Source organism: Lampris incognitus, chromosome 9 (assembly GCF_029633865.1).
Source record: "Lampris incognitus isolate fLamInc1 chromosome 9, fLamInc1.hap2, whole genome shotgun sequence".
In the NCBI taxonomy this organism is placed as follows: Eukaryota; Metazoa; Chordata; class Actinopteri; order Lampriformes; family Lampridae; genus Lampris; species Lampris incognitus.
The window spans coordinates 56,504,563-56,523,238 of NC_079219.1; the positions used below are offsets into that span (position 1 = coordinate 56,504,563).

An 18,676-nucleotide genomic window follows, 5' to 3' on the forward strand; every position below is an offset into this window, starting at 1 on the left:
ATTTATGCATTCTATCATATTGGTAAACATTTGTGTAATGGTCCAACAAGTATTTTGTTGTGGTGTACGTAAATTGAAAGCTCGAGTTACGAAGTGCATAATGTTACAACAATGGGCAAAGGGAATTCCTATGGCGTGATGTATAGATAAGCCTTTTAACAACACACTGGAGGAGGAGAGCTGAGGCGCTGGTGGGATTTGAACCCAGGAGCTCCTATGAGCAGCTGAGGTACTGGCAGAATTTGAATCTAGGACCTTCTGTGTATACCTCACCCGAATAAGCCATGACACCAAGAACAAAGGCAGAACAGATAGCTTTTGTGCAGTGAGTTGAGATTCCTAATTCAAGTTTTAGATTTAATCGTCCCTGGGTGGGCTCGAACCACCATCCTCTCGGTTAACAGCCGAGCGCGCTGACCGATTGCGCCACAGAGACTCGTGTCAGTGATGTCCAACCATATCTATATAATTATGCATTCTATCATATTGGTAAACATTTGCCGAAAAGTCCAACAAATATTTTGTCGTGGTGTACGTAAATTGAAAGCTCGAGTTACGAAGTGCATAATGTTACAACAATGGGAATTCCTACGGCGTGATGGAGAGATAAGCCTTTTAACAACATACTGGAGAAGGAGAAGAGCTGAGGCACTGGTGGGGTCTGAACCCAGGAGCTCCTGACATACTCGCAGCATTTGAATCGAGGACCCTCTGTGTATTGAGCATACACCTCACCCAAATATGTCATGACAGCAAGGACAATGTAGTTCAAGGGATGCTAAGATGAATTCTTCTAAACAGAATCACACTTCTTCAGGTGTTTTTTGAGTCATTCTATGAAACGGGTGCCATTTCCACTTTGCAATTTTCAAAATTTTCATCAAGAGCGATTTTTTTTGTACAACATTAAAGACATATTAATCTTCCAAAAAAAAAACCACATGTGCCACCTCAGGCATTAAAGCCTTATTAATATTTTCCTTTTTATTCAGACATGAGAGCCATTCTTGTACCACCCCTGTCACGGACAATTATGTACACCATTTGAGTAGTAGGCCTGAAATAAATGTTAAAAATCTAATGTTTCCCTACTAGTAAAATGTCCTGTTTTTTTGGGAACCATCAATATGCAGTATGTAATTTCATAATTTCTTTAATTTTTAGATTCTTAATCTTCAAATATTAATTCGACATGTCAATGGCCTCATTGTTTGTACATAAAAATACTAATTCACTTTAACATTGCAAATAAAAGTTACATGTATTTGAGTAGTCCACAAAACAAGAATGTAATTTAACATTAATTTATGGAGTATTTCACTCCCTTTTCATTATTTTTTACAAAATGACCCTGTGACGGGTTGGTAGCTGATGTGACGGGTTGGTAGCTGATGTGACGGAGTAGTTCACTGTGACGGGGTGGTGCGGACAAACTGTTTCACTGTGATCTGTTGGTTTTAGTCTTCATCCACCATTAGAAACTTTTGTTAATTCTGGATATACTGTAAATGTAGGCATGAGTTAATAATAACAAGATCCAAAATATATATATAATTTAGGTTTTATTAATACAACAGCATGCTACAAACATATATGCTGACCATTCAAAATGAGAATAAAAGCATCAGTATTTCAAATATGCAACATTTAAAAATTGATTAAAAGAGCATATCATTCTCATTAAGGTACTCTTAACGACCAATAATAATTATGAAACATGAACAACGGTTCAAATAGGCAAAAGAAAAAGAAACGTTGCCTTGAAAACTTTAAAAAACGGGGGAGGGAAGGAGGGGCATTTAAAACATTTAAAAACGGAAATGTCATGTCAAACTGGTCATGGCCATGAAAAGCTGAAGGCATTTGTCACTAGAAATGAGAAGTTTAAACATATTTTCCAAAAGATCTTCTCCCAGAGGAGCTTTCCTTCAGACATTCCTTGTCCCAATGAGATTGCAGAACTAATCCTCCGTCCTACATCCTATGTGACTATAAACTGTGATTGAGAATGTCCTGGAAAATTATTTCCTAAACAGAGTGGGAACTCTGACCTCCTCAAAAGCTCCAAGAGCATGATGACAGTGACTGGGATAGCAGCTTCCGTACATCCCTCTGGATTTCCATGTGACGGGGTGTCACAGGCTGTGGTGCTTGAATGATTTCGAGCACCTGATCAAAGAGGTACCAAAGGAAGTCATCTCTTGCAGGCCAGAAGAACCTGTTGGCACCAGCGCGGTGCATGCATTTGACTTGGGCATGTGCTTCACCTGTATTCAAGGTGATCCCTGGATAAAGGTCATTGTCGTGTTTAAGCACACACCACTTCCCAGTGAGATCTCCACTTTCCCAAGCAATAGCTTCTGTCGGCACCTTTGGGCTGTCTTGTTGTTAGAAGTGAAGTGCTGTGTGGTGAAGCACTGACATCTCGGCTGCTTTTGCGTGGAGCACATGCAACGGACTTCCCGGTAAGGGATCTCTCCTGGAGCGAATGTGACCACTTGGCGGGTTTTCATTGTGGATGACACTGGGGGGATCCGGCCTGGCATCCTTTCCATTGCCTGCTCCACTGCTTCGCTTGCTGCATAACACAACTTAACAGTTGTAGATGTTTCTGTGAGGGCCTTATACAGCTCATGGGCATTGGGAATGTCAGGGCCGTTGGTCACCAGCTTCACTTACCACCCCCACAACAAAAAATGTGACGGGGTGGTAAATTTCATCCTAAAATGGCCGCAGCTCTCTTCGTGTGGTCAAGTTCCTGACGTAGCATACATGCATTCAATTTGAAATGTCATTTTCATTGCATTAATAGTGTAACTTTTTTTTAAAATAAAAAACAGTTAACCCTATCTATTTTGCGTGACGGGGGGGGGGGGGTTGAGCTCGACTGAACCCATTTAACATGAAAAAACAACAAATTAACAATGTAAAAGAATGCCAGAACTTGCCTGCTTTTGTTCTTGGCTGCTCCAAAGGATCAAATGATATCACTTCCTTGATGTTATTTAAAGCAACAGTACATTACTTATAGACAAAATACGTTAGTGTGATGGGCAGGTATGTCAAAGTGAGGGGCGCACAAAAATCATGCAATGTTTACAAAAATAATGTTTTTTTTTATTCTGAATTAGTATATCTGATGTAAACAGAGACATGCATATACTCCTGAAAATAAGAAAGGTTTGATAAAAATATAACATTTATTTGGTGATATTTTAGATGCAAATGTCATGTTGGTCAATACGGACATGTGAACGTGGCCACGTACTAATGGAAAATGGTTAAAAAATAGTATTTTACTCTTTAAGAATAGTATTTTCTCATATATCATGTTAACAAGAACAGTTGAATTAATCGCTTTAAGGTTTGAAACACACTTTGGAACATTTTTTTGCGCCTTCTGCATCTCATCAAACGTTGCGGACCCAAATGGCACCCGTTTGATAGAATGACTCTTTTCATGTCAGAGTTGGGGAAGGTATCAAACGACAGATTATTTTGGACGTTCAGTTGGTGAACACCATTTTCAAGAATGGTATCACATACGAGGGAAGATGGAGGGTAAACGTGGACGTGGCCGCCCCAGAATGAAGCATATTGTAGCAAATTCGCGGGGGAACCACAGGAACTGCCGCAGCCGGGACGCGAACCCGTATCGCGGGAGCTACGCTACATCACAATACGTACGTGTCAGAGGACACGTTTTTGTGAGACCGAAATACGTGTATATGGACACGTATTAGTTGCCACTGGGGCCGCAATCCCGTCTCCTGGCCACTGGGGGCGCAAGAAAAAGGGCGGACAGCGTCATGGTGGCAGCAGTCCTGCAACCAACATAGTAGATGAATGCGGGAGGTGCGGCAAGACGCAGCACACCGATGAGAGGAAGTGTCCTGCAATGAACAGGAAGTGCAACAACTGTCATAAAAAGGGACATTGGGAGCGTCTATGTCACTCTAAAGCGGTGACAGACGTCACTGAAGAGGTTAAACAGCTGTACTTTCTGGGAGAAGTTGGCAAAGACAGCAGTCAGGAACATTCGCTCCGCCATCTTTGTTCAATATTTTTGACATTCTATTGCGTCATGACCATGGTCATGACAGACCTAGTAGGCTACAGGGCGCCCCTAGCGGCATCTGTGAGATACGTGTCAATGAACACGTATAAGTGACTTGCAGAAGCGTGTCCATACACACGTAAAGAGGAGGCGACCGGTCTGATCGCGGGAGACATCGCTAACCGCTCGACTAAAGGGCCAGATCCGTTAGTCAAGGACCAGCGTGTCTACTTATCCATGCACGTTACACTATGGCCAATCTAAAGGAGTGGACGGGACACGCCATGGCTGAAACTTTCAGCGCTAGAAGAGACAGGGGCAGATGGGGCAACACCATCAGGCAGGCAGCGCGAGCAGCTAACGGATGAGTGAGTGAGTGATGACATATGATCATGCATATGATGAGATGCAATGGCAAACAGGCCGGACTCTGGAGACGGCTTGGCATCAGATGAAGAGAACAGTGGACCGGACAGAAAGCTTTTGTGCAGTGAAATGAGTAAAGATTCCTAATTTAAGGTTTACGTTTAATCGTCCCTGGGTGGGCTCGAACCACCATCCTCTCGGTTAACAGCCGAGCGCGCTGGCCGATTGCGCCACAGAGACCCGTGCCAGAGATGTCCACCCATATCTATATAATTATGCACTGTGTCATATTGGTAAACATTTGCCTAATCGTTCGGCAAATATTTTGTGGTGGTGTACGTAAACTGACAGCTCGAGTTACGACGTGCAGAACACTACAACAATGGGCAAAGGGAATTCCTGTGGCGTGATGTATAGGTTTATTTATGTAACCTTTATGTAACCAGGAGGATCCCGTTTAGATTACAAACCTCCTTTTTCAAGGGAGACCCGGCCAAAATAGGCAGCACAGTTACAAAATCACACAGCTGCAAAATTACACACTTGAAAAAACAAATAAAAGACAGAAAAATTTAGAGAGGAAAAAAAGTAAATTACAAGCAGATTATAAAAAAACAAGTACATGTTGTGAAATCAGCTTCAAGTACTCTCAATCTGGATTTAAAACGGCTCAGTGAGATGAACTCTGTAAGTTTCCAATCAGTCTGCGACATGTTCCAGGTTAAAGGTGCAGAAGGAACACAAACCTTTTGACCCAGTTCAGGTCGGGCACGTGGAACAGACAGCAACACATAGTGAAGAGAAGGAAAGGAGTAAGGACCAGCACTTCTCAGTGCAATTAAGTCACAGATGTAGGAAGGCAGTAGACCGAGGATTGCCTTATATATATATATATATATATATATATATATATATATATATATATATATATATATATAAGTATACCAATGCCTGAGCCTTCGGGTGGCCAGAGCAGGCCATCCCACCCGAGCACACAACTCACAGTGATGTGTCAAAGATTTGCAATTAGCAATACATCTCAAAGAAGAATGTCAGGCAGTGTCTAACGCGCGGAGACACTGAGCAGAAGCATTCATATACAAAAGATCTCCATGATCCAACACAGGTCAAAGGGTGGCGGCAGCAAGTCGCTTTTTTTACATTTCAAGAAAAACACAACTTATTTCCAAAATAAAAACCCAGTTTCAGCCTCAGCTTTTTCACAAGATTCTCCACAGGTGGCTTGAAAGTGAGGGAGTCCTCAATCAGGACACCCAGGTATCTGTCCACATTGACCGCCTCTGTTTCATTTCCCTCTAAAGTGGTTACTGAAGGCATACTTTGTGATATCTTCCTAGAATTGGAAAACAGCATAAGCTTAGTCTTATCAGCGTTGATAAAAGGCTAGATAAGCCTTTTAACAATACACCGGAGGAGGAGAAGAGCTGAGGCACTGGTGGGGTTTGAATCCAGGAGCTCCTATGAGCAGCTGAGGTACTGGCAGCATTTGAACCCAGGACCTTCTGTGTACATACCTCACCCAAATAAGTCATGACACCAAGAACTAAACCGTTCAAGGGATACTATGGTGAATTCTTCTAAATAGAGTCACACTTCTTCAGGTGTTTTTTCATGTCAAATATGGCAGCTGTTCTCATACAGACTCTCAGAAGAGTCGGGGAAGGTATCAAACCGAGGATTTTTTTGGACATCCAGTTGGTGTATACCATTTACAAGAATGGCAGCACATACGAATATGCATATCATGAGATGCAATGGAAACAGGCCGGACTCTGGAGACGGCTTGACATCAGGCAGGGGCGTGGCCACGTAGGGGCCACGGCCCCCATTGGTCAGAGCACGGCCCCCCCCGCTGGCCCCCCGCCCCCTTTCCCGAGTGTGTAAAAAAAAAAACAACACAAAAAAACAAAAAACGCCTACACAGAAACAGTCAAATGGAGGCTGAAATACATGCCTTATTATCATTAGCCTGTTATTGTTAAGTCTTGTCCTTTGCCACTAAAGTAATGAGCCCAATGGGCTCATATTTGTGTAAATCCAAGTGTAAAAGCAAGAGTGTGTAAGTGCAGCATGGCAAGTCCAAGTAATGTAGTTTATGTAGTTGTGTGTGTTCGGGATATGGAAGTGTTGGCTTCATTGTGTACATTTTCCTTTCATGCAATTGAAATTGCAACTGAAATACTAAATGGCATTTCTGTCTTTGGTCTTTACACTTTACAAACTGTACTCCTTGCATTAACAGCCGTGCATGGGACATGTAGATTAGATGAATGGTGCCATTCCACACCCTTTGGCTATACGCAATCCATGGCATTGTTAAAAGGGGCTGTCATAATATCTTGGAAAGTAGTTTTAAAATAGTAATGGCTGGCCCCAGCTGCCCCCCCCCCGCCATAAAAAGTCCTGGCTACGCCCCTGGCACCAGATGAAGAGAAAGTGGACAGGACAGATAGCTTTTGTGCAGTGAGATGAGTAAAGATTCCTAATTCAAGTTTTAGATTTAATCGTCCCTGGGTGGGCTCGAACCACCATCCTCTCTGTTAACAGCCGAGCGCGCCACAGAGACACGTGGCAGTGATGTCCACCGGTATTTATACAATCATGCATTCTGTCATATCAGTAAAGATTTGCCTAATAGTTCAGCAAATATTGTGTTGTGGTGTACGTAAACTGAGAGCTCGAGTTACGACGTGCATAACAACAACGGGCAAAGGGAATTCCTGTGGCGTGTTAGGCCGTCTGCCAACACACTGGAGGAGAAGAAGAGCTGAGGCACGGGCGGGATTTGAACCCGCGACCTTGTGTTTACTGAGCACATACTTTAACCAACTAAGCAGTTCACGGGGTGCTATGATGAATTCTTCTGAACAGAATCACTCCTCTTCTGAACAGAATCACTCTTCTGAACAGAATCACTCCTCTTCTGAACAGAATCACTCTTCTTCTGAACAGAATCACTCCTCTTCTAAACAGAATCACTCCTCTTCTGAACAGAATCACTCTTCTTCTGAACAGAATCACTCCTCTTCTGAACAGAATCACTCCTCTTCTAAACAGAATCACTCCTCTTCTGAACAGAATCACTCCTCTTCTGAACAGAATCACTCTTCTTCTGAACAGAATCACTCCTCTTCTGAACAGAGTCACTCCTCTTCTGAACAGAATCACTCTTCTTCTGAACAGAATCACTCTTCTTTTAAACAGAATCACTACTCTTCTAAACAGAATCACTATTCTTCTGAACAGAATCACTCCTGAACAGAATCACTCCTCTTCTAAACAGAATCACTCCTCTTCTGAACAGAATCACTCTTCTTCTGAACAGAATCACTCTTCTTCTGAACAGAATCACTCCTCTTCTGAACAGAATCACTCTTCTTCTGAACAGAGTCACTCCTCATCTGAACAGAATCACTCCTCTTCTGAATAGAATCACTCCTCTTCTGAACAGAGTCACTCTTCTTCTGAAAAGAATCACTCTTCTTCTGAACAGAATCACTCCTCTTCTGAACAGAGTCACTCCTCTTCTGAACAGAATCACTCTTCTTCTGAACAGAATCACTCTTCTTCTAAACAGAATCACTCCTCTTCTGAACAGAATCACTACTCTTCTAAACAGAATCACTCCTCTTCTAAACAGAATCACTCCTCTTCTGAACAGAATCACTCCTCTTCTGAACAGAATCACTCCTCTTCTAAACAGAATCACTCCTCTTCTGAACAGAATCACTCTTCTTCTGAACAGAATCACTCCTCTTCTGAACAGAATCACTCTTCTTCTGAACAGTCACTCTTCTTCTGAACAGTCACTCATCTTCTGAACAGAGTCACTCTTCTTTTGAACAGAATCACTCCTCTTCTGAACAGAATCACTCTTCTTCTGAACAGAATCACTCCTCTTCTGAACAGAATCACTCTTCTGAACAGAATCACTCCTCTTCTGAACATAATCACTCCTCTTCTGAACAGAGTCATTCTTCTTCTGAACAGAATCACTCTTCTGAACAGAATCACTCCTCTTCTGAACATAATCACTCCTCTTCTGAACAGAATCATTCTTCTTCTGAACAGAGTCGCTCTTCTTCTGAACAGAATCACTCCTCTTCTGAACAGAATCACTCTTCTTCTGAACAGAATCACTCCTCTTCTGAACAGAGTCACTCTTCTTCTGAACAGAATCACTCTTCTTCGGCTGTTTTTTTCATGTCAAACATGGCAGCAGCAGCAGCAGCAGTTCTCACACCAACTCTCCGCAGAGTTTGGGGACGGAATCGAACGGTGGTCGCTGTCAGGTGAACAGAGGCGGCTGGCGTGCATCAGGAGGCATGTGGCAGGTAGTCTGCAGCCCCCCCTCCCCGGGTCGGCAGAGGGGGTTCAAGCAGCGACCGGGACTGCTCAGAAGAGTGGGGGGTAATGGGCCAAGTACAACCGGGGGGGAGGAAAAAGTGGGGGGGGGGGGAGTATGCCATAGGCCGCTGTCTATCTTTTCTTTTTTTGTGTGTTAACTGCGAGATGCATGTGTGTGCACGCACAGAGTTGGACAGCAGTGAGAGGTTCCTGTCTTGGTCATGTTTGCGGATCGCCGCGATGACTCATGTTGGAAAACTTTCTCCCCCCCCCTTTTTTTTTCTTCCCTCTCTCCGCCTCGCCTCTTAAACCTCAAAGCGACCGTAAAAAAATGTTCGGTCCTCATTCGCATGCCCCTCACACCGCGGACCAGGCAAGGCAGACCCAAGGCAGACCCAGCTGGCTCTCGAACAAACTGGGCACTATCCATCACAGAGGCCCGCGTTCCCGGTCGGCTCTGGGACTTTAGTCTGGATTTCGGAGAACCAGAACAGACGGGGGACGGTCGGCAGGGCGCACGTAAACCCAAACACAGGCGGGCACCGAGGCGACCCGCGCAGTTACGGCGATGGTCTGGTGGCGGTTTCCTGCACGTTTGTGCGCGATTGTCCTCCTTTTCACGGCCGCAGCGTCAGAAGGTCGGTGGGCTTTTCACATTTATTCTTGTTTTTTACCCCCCTCCCCCCCCCCCAATCTTACTTCACGTGCAAATTGTTTTGCATGCTTATTATTATGCATTCCCAACTTGCTGCTACAGGACAAACAGAAATGTCTCTTTTCCATGCTCATTTCTTCTTCTTCTTCTTCTTCTTCTTCATCTTCTTGGTTCTAACTTGCTCGAGGATACGCAACAATATAACGTAGTGTGTAGCTGTGGGTTACTTTGCGGGCTCGTGCAGTGCCCCCCCCCTTGCTAAACAACAGACTGCGACTTTATGTAAATTACTTGGCTTGACGTGGTGGGCCAGCCAGCCCGCCCGCCCTCTGCAGGCCCGGCTCTCTAACGTCCACATGGTCGCCCAACGCTTCTCTTTTAAGACAAATGTATTGAAAATGATCGGTTACGTAACCTGCCCCCCCCCCTCAACTTGCTGTGTGCCACACGCCGATTTGCAGACGGACCTTTCGCAGAGCAGCGCGAGGTGTCCCTGGACATGTTTGATGACATCATAAGAGGTTGGTTCCGTCCGTCTGTCTGCTCATGGCAGTACTTCACCAAATAGTCCCTTTGCTCTCCAATTAACGTTAACTGGGCAAATGAATTCTGTTTCCAGCAGAGATGAACCCGTCAGACCCTGACATGATGCAGAGGGAGGTGGACCTGGCAGACTACTTCCAGACTCTAGGTAGCGCCACTATTTTACCTGTTATCATCATCATCATCATCATCATTATTATTATGATTATTATCATTATTATTACCGTTGTTACCATCGCCTGCTGTGACACGTGCTGGCTTTGGCCAGGGTGTGTCATGCCGACAGTTATGTCGGTGGTGTGTAACGCCTGGCGGTCCGTACTGCTCCCTGAACCAGGTTCCCATGCTGCCATGCCTGTAGGTGTTGTTACACAGAGATCCCGCGATACTGCCGTAACGAAGACCCGCCGGTGCCGGCTGTGTTTACTTATTTGTTTGTTTGTTTGTTTGTTTGTTTGTTTACACTGAACCAAACAAAGGCGGCACGATTCCGCCCCCGTGTGTGATCTGACGTGTGTGGTCTGATGTCCCTTTTACACAGACGTTTACCTCCGATGCCGGCTTAATGCCGGAACAACGGTGACCCCCCCCTCCCCCTCCCCCCCATTCCGTGTTGCACGTTTTGCCCTTTGCCTCGGGACTCCTTGTCTTGGCTTATCGAGCCCCTCACCGAAGCACGTGGACAGGATCCTGATACGAAGGGTTTCTAAGCAGAGCGAACAGACCCCGAAATTAATCTCCCGGCAGATGACGTCATCTTGTACATGACGGATCCTGGCCGCTCCCTCGCCAAATTGCAGACTCCGCTGAACGCTTGCGGTGTTATTTCAGGATGTAAAGTGAGCTGGAGGGAGGGGGGGGGTGAAATGAAGGCCCAACCCAGTATCACGCCAGAGAGTCGCGGTGTGCGTCTGAAGGCGCGGTGCTAGCTGGGGGTGATGGTTGGGGTTCGACTCTCTCCAAATGAAACGCAACTAATATGACAACTCTCACAGGCGACATAAAACATTTTTAGATTTTAAGAAACATAACAGCCACGTATCTTCATCTCACCTGATGGGGAGGGATTTCGGAAAATGCTGTATGCTCCATTTCCTCCGCGGGGAGCTGCTGGCATTGAGTCGCCCCCTGCTGGCACTGCGCCTTCATACACGCGTGTACTTTTCACGCCTGAGCGAGGCAAACCGTGACACTGACACGCTTTGGCGCGTCCGGGGTGTCTGCCGCCCAATGACTGCTGGGAAAGGCTCCAGCATCCCCGCGACCCTGGGAGCAGGATGAGCGGTTTGGATGATGATGATGGAGGCGGATGGACGTTTTACCCAGAGCGGCGAGGCGGATTAAAGGCGCAACGTTCCCGCCTTGAAGAGACTGTAAAAAGCCCTGCTGTGTCTCTTCTCGTTGCCGTACAGCTCCCTCCCTGACTAACAGAGGTGTTGGGATAATCCCTCCCTGACTAACAAAGGTGTTGGGATAATCCCTCCCTGACTAACAAAGGTGTTGGGATAATCCCTCCCTGACTACCAGAGGTGGTGGGATAATCCCTCCCTGACTAACAGAGGTGTTGGGATGATAATTTTGGACTTGGGGTTTTCCAGCTAGCTTTGCAGGCTAGCACACGTACTCCATACTCCGATGGCATCTTGGGCTAACGTTGGCTCCGTGATCCCTGTTGCTGGGATTTTCAATCTTTTCTGTGCAAATTACAACTTCGTCATCAGCTGCTGTGCTTACCTCACCATGAGTGGTTAGGGAGGGGGTTCCATGTCTTGCTCAAAGACACTTCGACAGGACCCAAGGCTTTTGGATGCACACATGTAGGAAGACACTGGGCTCAACCTGCAACCACCTAATTGGAGTACAGTCTCTCCAACCACTCCAACCATTAGACCCCCCCCCCTCCGGCTAGTCTGCAGCTCTGTGTTTTGTCCATGGTCCAGTGAAGTAGAAATACTGTAGTTGGAAAAAAAACCTGTTGGATTGTGCCTGTGTTTCGCAGTTGATAACTCCAGAGCTGATGACCAAACTATATCTCAGGTCGATGTCACTAGGGATGTTGGAGGTTACTCCCCCAGGCAAGGTGTGCACTTTTTCTATATTTTCCTTTTTGATTTTGATTCATTTTGTTTAATCGAACCTGCTGTATGTTTCACACATGATGTTTTTGTGGGTTTTTCTTTTTTTTTTTTAATCCCTCACTTCCCTCTTAGGTCAGCCAATGTTTGGGCCCCGCTCCTTCAGATATCCACCTTCTTTGGACTACCCTGTGGAGTTCCCCCCCGGCCGACCGACTCCTGCGAACCTCAAAGCCATCTGTCTCCACGGAGACCGCCGTCCTCGCTACCCGGACACCTACTTTCCTGTGTCCGGTTTTGGCCAGCAGAGGCGCAGGGCCGCAGCCGTCAACAACGCCGAGTCCTGGTTCAGCATGTGCTGCAAAGGGAAGCAGACTTGGGGAGAGGAAGTGACATTGTGCTGTGCCAAACAAGCGGTCAGTTCTTGCAACAGCCTCTATTTCTGATTCATCCCTGCCCCTCCCAACCCTCCCTTCGGGTTTTGTTTTGCCCAACGTCAGTTTAACCGGATTTCTTTGTCATTTTGTGTTCCTGCTGAAGTTGACATACAGTGCCTTTCACACTCCCCCTCGCCACAGATGTGTCACTGAATTTGTCACTCATCTGTCACTAAATTTTTCACTTTATCAGCATATACAGTGCATCCGGAAAGTATTCACACCCCTTCACTTTCGCCACATTTTGTTATGTTACAGCCTTATTCCAAAGTGGATTAAATTCCTTTTTTTTCTCATCAATCTACATACAATACCCCATAATGACACAGCAAAAAAAGTTTTGTAGAAATTTTTGCCAATTTATTAAAAGTAAAAAACTGAAATATTGCATGTACATAAGTATTCACACCCTTTACTCAGTACCTGGTTGAGGCACCCTTGGCAGCGATTACAGCCTCAAGTCTTCTTGGGTATGAAGCTACAAGCTTGGCACACCTATATTTGGGGTATTTCTCCCACTCTTCTCTGCAGAGCCTCTCGAGCTCTGTAAGGTTAGATGGGGAGCGTCGCTGTACAGCTATTTTCCGGTCTTTCCAGATATGTTCAATGGAGTTCAAGTCTGGGCTCTGCCTGGGCCACTCAAGGACATTCACAGACTTGTCCTGAAGCCACTCCTTTGTTGTCTTGGCTGTGTGCATAGGGTCGTTGTTGTGTTGAAAGGTAAACCTTCGCCCCAGTCTGAGGCACTGAGCACTCTGGAGAAGGTTTTCATCAAGGATCTCTCTGTACTTTGCTCCATTCATCTTTCCCTCGATCCTGACTAGTCTCCCAGTTCCTGCCGCTGAAAAACATCCCCACAGCATGATGCTGCCACCACCATGCTTCACTGTAGGGATGGTATTAGCAAGGTGATGAGAGGTGCCTGGTTTCCTCCAGACGTGACGTTTGGCATTCAGGCCAAAGAGTTCAATCTTGGTTTCATCAGACCAGAGAATCTTGTTTCTCATGGTCTGAGAGTCCTTTAGGTGCTTTCTGGCAAACTCCAAGCGGGCTGTCATGTGCCTTTTACCGAGCAGAGGCTTCCGTCTGGCCACTCTACCATAAAGGCCTGATTGGTGGAGTGCTGCAGAGATGGTTGTCCTTCTGGAAGGTTCTCCCATCTCCACAGAGGAACGCTGGAGCTCTGTCAGAGTGACCATCGGGTTCTTGGTCACCTCCCTGACCAAGGCCCTTCTCCCCCGATTGCTCAGTTTGGCTGGGCGGCCAGCTCTAGGAAGAGTGCTGGTGGATCCAAACTTCTTCCATTTACGAATGATGGAGACCACTGTGCTCTTCGGGACCTTCAAAGATTTTTTGTACCCTTCCCCAGATCTGTGCCTCGATACAATCCTGTCTCGGAGGTCCACAGACAATTCCTTTGACTTCATGGCTTGGTTTCTGCTCTGACATGCACTGTCAACAGTGGGACCTTATATAGACAGGTGTGTGCCTTTCCAAATCATGTCCAATCAATTGATCTTACTAGAGGTGGACTCCAATCAAGATGTAGAAACATCTCAAGGATGATCGGTGGAAACAGGATGAACCTGAGTTCAATTTTGAATGTCATAGCAAAGGGTGTGAATACTTATGTACATGCAATATTTCAGTTTTTTATTTTTAATACATTTGCAAAAATTTCTACAAAACCTTTTTCACTTTGTCATTATGGGGTATTGTGTGTAGATTGATGAGAAAAAAAAGGAATTTAATCCATTTTGGAATAAGGCTGTAACATAACAAAATGTGGGGAAAGTGAAGGGGTGTGAATACTTTCCGGATGCACTGTATATGTGAACATAACGTATTCAGAGCTGAAATGATAATGTAGTTATTATCGTTACCGATAGCGGGGAAACAGAATAATCAGATAGCAAGAAGATGTCAACTTCGTGTACGCAATCCCTACTATGAAAGCGGAAACTTGTTTTTCCTCATAGACTGTAATTATTACAGCTTTTGTAAAAGTTTAACTAGCAGTGTGTCACAGTTTTATCGTGAACCTCAGTCGTACAGCAAGCCAAATAAACATTTACATTCGCTCTCTTATTTTTTTTTTAGCGGCCCAAGGTCAAAACACTGTTTAAACATTCTTCAGATTATAAAAGTCATGGTGTTTCTGTATATGCAAACAAAGTTGGGTGGCCTAGGGAGCTCAGACTCGCTTAAGATGACGCTTTGGGATCCAGACAGACACAACAAACGGGCCCTGGCATGAGCTCCTGCCAGAAATCCACGTGAGCACAAGTAGGAAACTTGTCATCAGATACCCCTCTGGAGTAACAACATGTGGCCTTCCGGTCAACTTCTGTTTTTTTGCCATGTTTATTTTCAGTCTTCGGTTGTTACGTGTGTCTTCATGTATTTCCTGTAGATTGCAAGTCTGGTGTTTCCCATGTGGAAAAAAGGCCTTCGAAGTGCAGACTTTTGAGTAGCTGTGTCGTTCACACGCCTGATCTGTTGTTGTTGTTGTTGTTTACTGTGTTTACTGCAGTGGAGGCTGGCAGTAGACTCCTTCTGTGAGGAGGACATGTCGGTGAAGGATCGACAGTACGACTGCTGTGCGAAACGTGGCAACGCCCGGCTGGACTGCTTCCAGAGCGACGCCCAGAACCCTGCATACCAACCCACCATGGAGGTGCCCGTGACACCCGTTCCTGCTGCATTCCACTTCACCTTTGAGCCTAACGCCTGGTATGGAGGGAAATTAAGTGGGGGAAAAGAAGCCATGACACTCAGGATACTAATTATCACAATGACTTAATTGTCCCTAGGTGTGTGTGTGTGTGTGTGTGTGTGTGTGTAGGCCCTGTGATGGCCTGGTGGCCTTTCCAGGGTGTCTCCCCACCTGCCGCCCAATGACTGCTGGTATAGGCTCCAGCATCCCCGTAACCCTGAGTGCAGGATAAGCGGTTTGGATAATGGATGGATGGATAACTTAATCAAATGATAATCAATATCGAAAATATGATTACAATCATATATATATATATATATATATATATGGTGGCACAGTGGTTAGCACAGTTGCCTCACAGGAAGAAGGTCCTGGGTTCAAGCCCCGGGGTAGTCCAACCTTGGGGGGGGGGTCATCCCGGGTCATCCTCTGTGTGGAGTTTGCATGTTCTCCCCATGTCTGTGTGGGTTTCCTCCGGGTGCTCCGGTTTCCTCCCACAGTCCAAACACATGTAGGTCAGGTGCAGTGGCCATGCTAAGTTGTCACTAGGTGCGAATTTGTCAGCTCTGTGATGGTCTGGTGGCCTGTCCAGGGTGTCTCCCCGCCTGCCACCCAATGACTGCTGGGATAGGCTCCAGCATCCCATGACCCCGATTGGGATAAGCGGCTTGAATTATATATATATATATCACAGTCATCTGGAATTTTGCGCAATATCGATATTAAGCACAATATCTGCTTGCAAATGCCAAAACACAACGAATGCCGATGAGGTTCCTCACATTGAAATGTTTCACAATGGAACGTGTAATATCATACCAAAACTAGTTTTCAAGAAATACGCCCTCAAATATTTCAGACCTTGTTTCCTGTGAAATTTTAGGCAGCAGATCCTTGTTATCTTTTAATTTACACAAAATTGTGTATCATGGTATGACAGCGTCTGGATTTCATACTGAAACAATGCCATTACAAGACAATAAATAATAATAGTGAATTATTGCCCGGCTCTAACTTTATCTGTACACTTGTTTTTCCAGTAAAGTGTTAATGTTGTTTATAAAAGTTGATTAAAATTCAAGAAATGTAAGAAGCGTGTTGCATCAAAAAGCATTAACAGCTGCTTACTGACAGTGCTGCTTCTGCTCAGGCCCACATGGTGGTTAATCCATGAATCCACTGAAGCTTGTGAAGCTTTTGCAGAGGATTACAACCATGTTGTTGCATTGACACTAATATGCAGAGCACAAAAGTGACATTTCCATTCCGGGCGAACATACACCACCCGTTTCACTCATCTGGTGCCGTGTCTCCAGATAAAGGGCAGACACACTCCCTGTTTTCCTGGTTTGCCAGGGAGAGGGTTTGAAGAGCGACCTCACATTGACCCCCCCCTCCCCCCCATGGTATTTTGAATGTATTCTAGAGATTAATGGGGTTCATGTCTGACTGTTGTGTCTTTCCACATATTTACAGCGCTACAGAAATGAGCCCACGCAGCATCAGGGGAAAGAAGCAGAAGAAGCCGGTCTCGACCTCTCCCCAGAACGTGGACATCAGCTTCCCCCCAGGACGACCCACCGAAGCTGGCACCGAGTCGCTGTGCCGCCACCGTAAGCTCCGCCCACGCTACGATCTTAAGTGCCTACCCCGTAAAGGCTATGGCTGGCTGGCCCGCCAATCAAAGACCATTAATCGTGTGGAAAAGGGATTCAAGCAGTGTTGCAAAAGGAAGCAGGACGTTTTCACCTGTGTTGATGGGAAGGTACAGTAAGCAGCAGCAGATCTGACATTGTGACACTGATGGGTTAACGTATGGTAAAGTGGAACAAAATGTAACAAGCGCCTCTCCGATGCTCTCTCGATCCCTCCTTGTGCTTTTGCCTCTCCTTTATCAGTGGCGCGAGGAGATGGATAGGTTCTGTCAAGAGGAGAAGGGGGGTAAGACGAGTTTTGGGTGTTGCGAGAAGGCCGAGGGTAGGGAGCGTTACGATTGTTTCCAAGCCCACGCTCCCCAACCGGGCTATGAGCCAGACCTGTCAGCGCCCCCTGCTGCCACCTCTCAAGGTCCCCCCTCCCTCGGTCAAATATGTGAAACTCACAAAATCATCAAGAAGAAGTAAGGCAGCACTCTTCCTTTCTCTATCTCTCCTCAGACCTCTCTGCCTGCCTGCCTGCCTGCCTGTCTGTCTGCCTGTCTGTCTCTCTCTCTCTGACTCATAGGTTCTCTCTTTTTCTAAGTTTTCAGTTTTATTCGTTTACTTACGCTTAATATGCAACTCTTAAGCTTATATGCAGAGAATGAATATAGTAGATGTGATCACACTAGTTATTTATATTATTCACACTGTTAAGTCAAATCCACACGCAGCGCACAATGTTTTCTTGAAAGAATGAGTCTTTGTAACGTGAAGTCGCCTATGATGTCGACGGCACTTGACCAATATAATTGTGTTGTCAGGTTCTCTGTTGGCTTTCCGCTCCAGAGCTTGGTGAGTCAGTGTTGCCCCCTGTCCTCCGACCAGAAGACTCCATGTATTCAGGAAAAGGTAGGTTGAAAAGGGTGAAGGCGAAATTGGGTCAAGGTAAATTCTGAACAAAATCTTGCAAACTGCATGAAATCAGAATACACATGTTCCAAACTTAAAGCACAAAAGTATGGTCAGGAACACCACAAGAGAATACAAAAAGAAAAAAAATCAAAATGAGTATAGTAGCTGTACGGTGTAACCGTGTGACAAGTTTTCTAATGATCGGTCTCGTTTTGTTTTCCTAAATCTCTTGTGTGAAACAAGCTTGAGAAAATGTCAAAGAGCATGTGTTCAGCAAGGAAGCCCTCCTCCCCCGCTGCCCGCCAGTGTTGCCACACCCCTACCCAACCTTCTTCCCAGTGCCTCTCCAATATACTAATGGACGCTATCACCAAGGCAACCAGTGCACGTCGCATAAAGAAGAGGAAGTGCCCCCTCTCCTAAAACCTCACGGACCCCCTAGGGCAACTGGGCCAATCGGGTAAACGGCGTGTTCTTAGTAGAGATTGCCTCGAATCACTGAGCAGAAATGGCTTTTCCTGCATAAATCTCACTACACTATAAGTAAGATGAAAAGAAATGTTGCGTGGACCAACTTATAGCTTCCACCACTGTAAGAACATGCAAGTCATCTGAAAGCACATAAAAAAAAGCACTGCTATTACAATGAGTGCTTTCGCAAAGAAGAATACCGTTGAGCACTTACTGTGTAAAATACTTTTGTCTCTGCCACTGTATCTCTTGTATTTATCAGCTGCTCCTGTCCACATCTGATTTTGGATGTTGCATTTCCCTGATTTCTTAGGAACTGCAAGGCCAGTTCTGTTTCTTTTGTGTGGTTGAAATTACAAGTATCAATACCAAATAAACATTTCAAATAAATCTTTATTTTCAACAATTCCTTTGTGTGTGTGTGTGTGTGTGTGTG

At 45.5% G+C, this 18,676-nt stretch overlaps 1 protein-coding gene and 2 non-coding genes across 4 annotated transcripts; 1 reads left to right on the forward strand and 2 right to left on the reverse strand.

The window, feature by feature from the left end:
* Nucleotides 1–362: 362 nt before the first annotated feature.
* On the reverse strand, nucleotides 363–436 carry trnan-guu (transfer RNA asparagine (anticodon GUU)). The gene has a single exon. It is a non-coding gene; the product is annotated as a tRNA-Asn (tRNA).
* A 4,153-nt stretch (nucleotides 437–4,589) lies between these two features.
* trnan-guu (transfer RNA asparagine (anticodon GUU)) lies at nucleotides 4,590–4,663 on the reverse strand. The gene has a single exon. It is a non-coding gene; the product is annotated as a tRNA-Asn (tRNA).
* A 4,434-nt stretch (nucleotides 4,664–9,097) lies between these two features.
* On the forward strand, nucleotides 9,098–18,648 carry LOC130118116 (extracellular matrix protein 1-like). Of its 2 annotated transcripts, none has more exons than XM_056286471.1 (10): nucleotides 9,098–9,429; nucleotides 9,908–9,967; nucleotides 10,066–10,137; nucleotides 11,989–12,069; nucleotides 12,200–12,480; nucleotides 15,035–15,234; nucleotides 16,694–16,982; nucleotides 17,116–17,336; nucleotides 17,679–17,766; nucleotides 18,013–18,648. In XM_056286471.1, exons 1-10 carry the CDS (start codon nucleotides 9,360–9,362, stop codon nucleotides 18,190–18,192), a joined length of 1,542 nt encoding a protein of 513 aa, XP_056142446.1. In that variant the 5' UTR covers nucleotides 9,098–9,359; the 3' UTR covers nucleotides 18,193–18,648. The 2 variants fall into 2 exon arrangements, with proteins under 2 accessions (XP_056142446.1, XP_056142447.1); XM_056286472.1 differs by having other exon boundaries at nucleotides 10,069–10,137.
* Nucleotides 18,649–18,676: the final 28 nt, after the last annotated feature.

Bases quoted from the DNA above. Each gene is read 5' to 3' on its own strand.
- LOC130118116 (XM_056286471.1), top strand. From the start codon at position 9,360: ATGGTCTGGTGGCGGTTTCCTGCACGTTTGTGCGCGATTGTCCTCCTT. The intron at 9,430-9,907 runs GTCGGTGGGCTT...GCCGATTTGCAG, and splicing joins CACGGCCGCAGCGTCAGAAG to ACGGACCTTTCGCAGAGCAG. The intron at 17,767-18,012 runs GTAGGTTGAAAA...GTGTGAAACAAG, and splicing joins CTCCATGTATTCAGGAAAAG to CTTGAGAAAATGTCAAAGAG.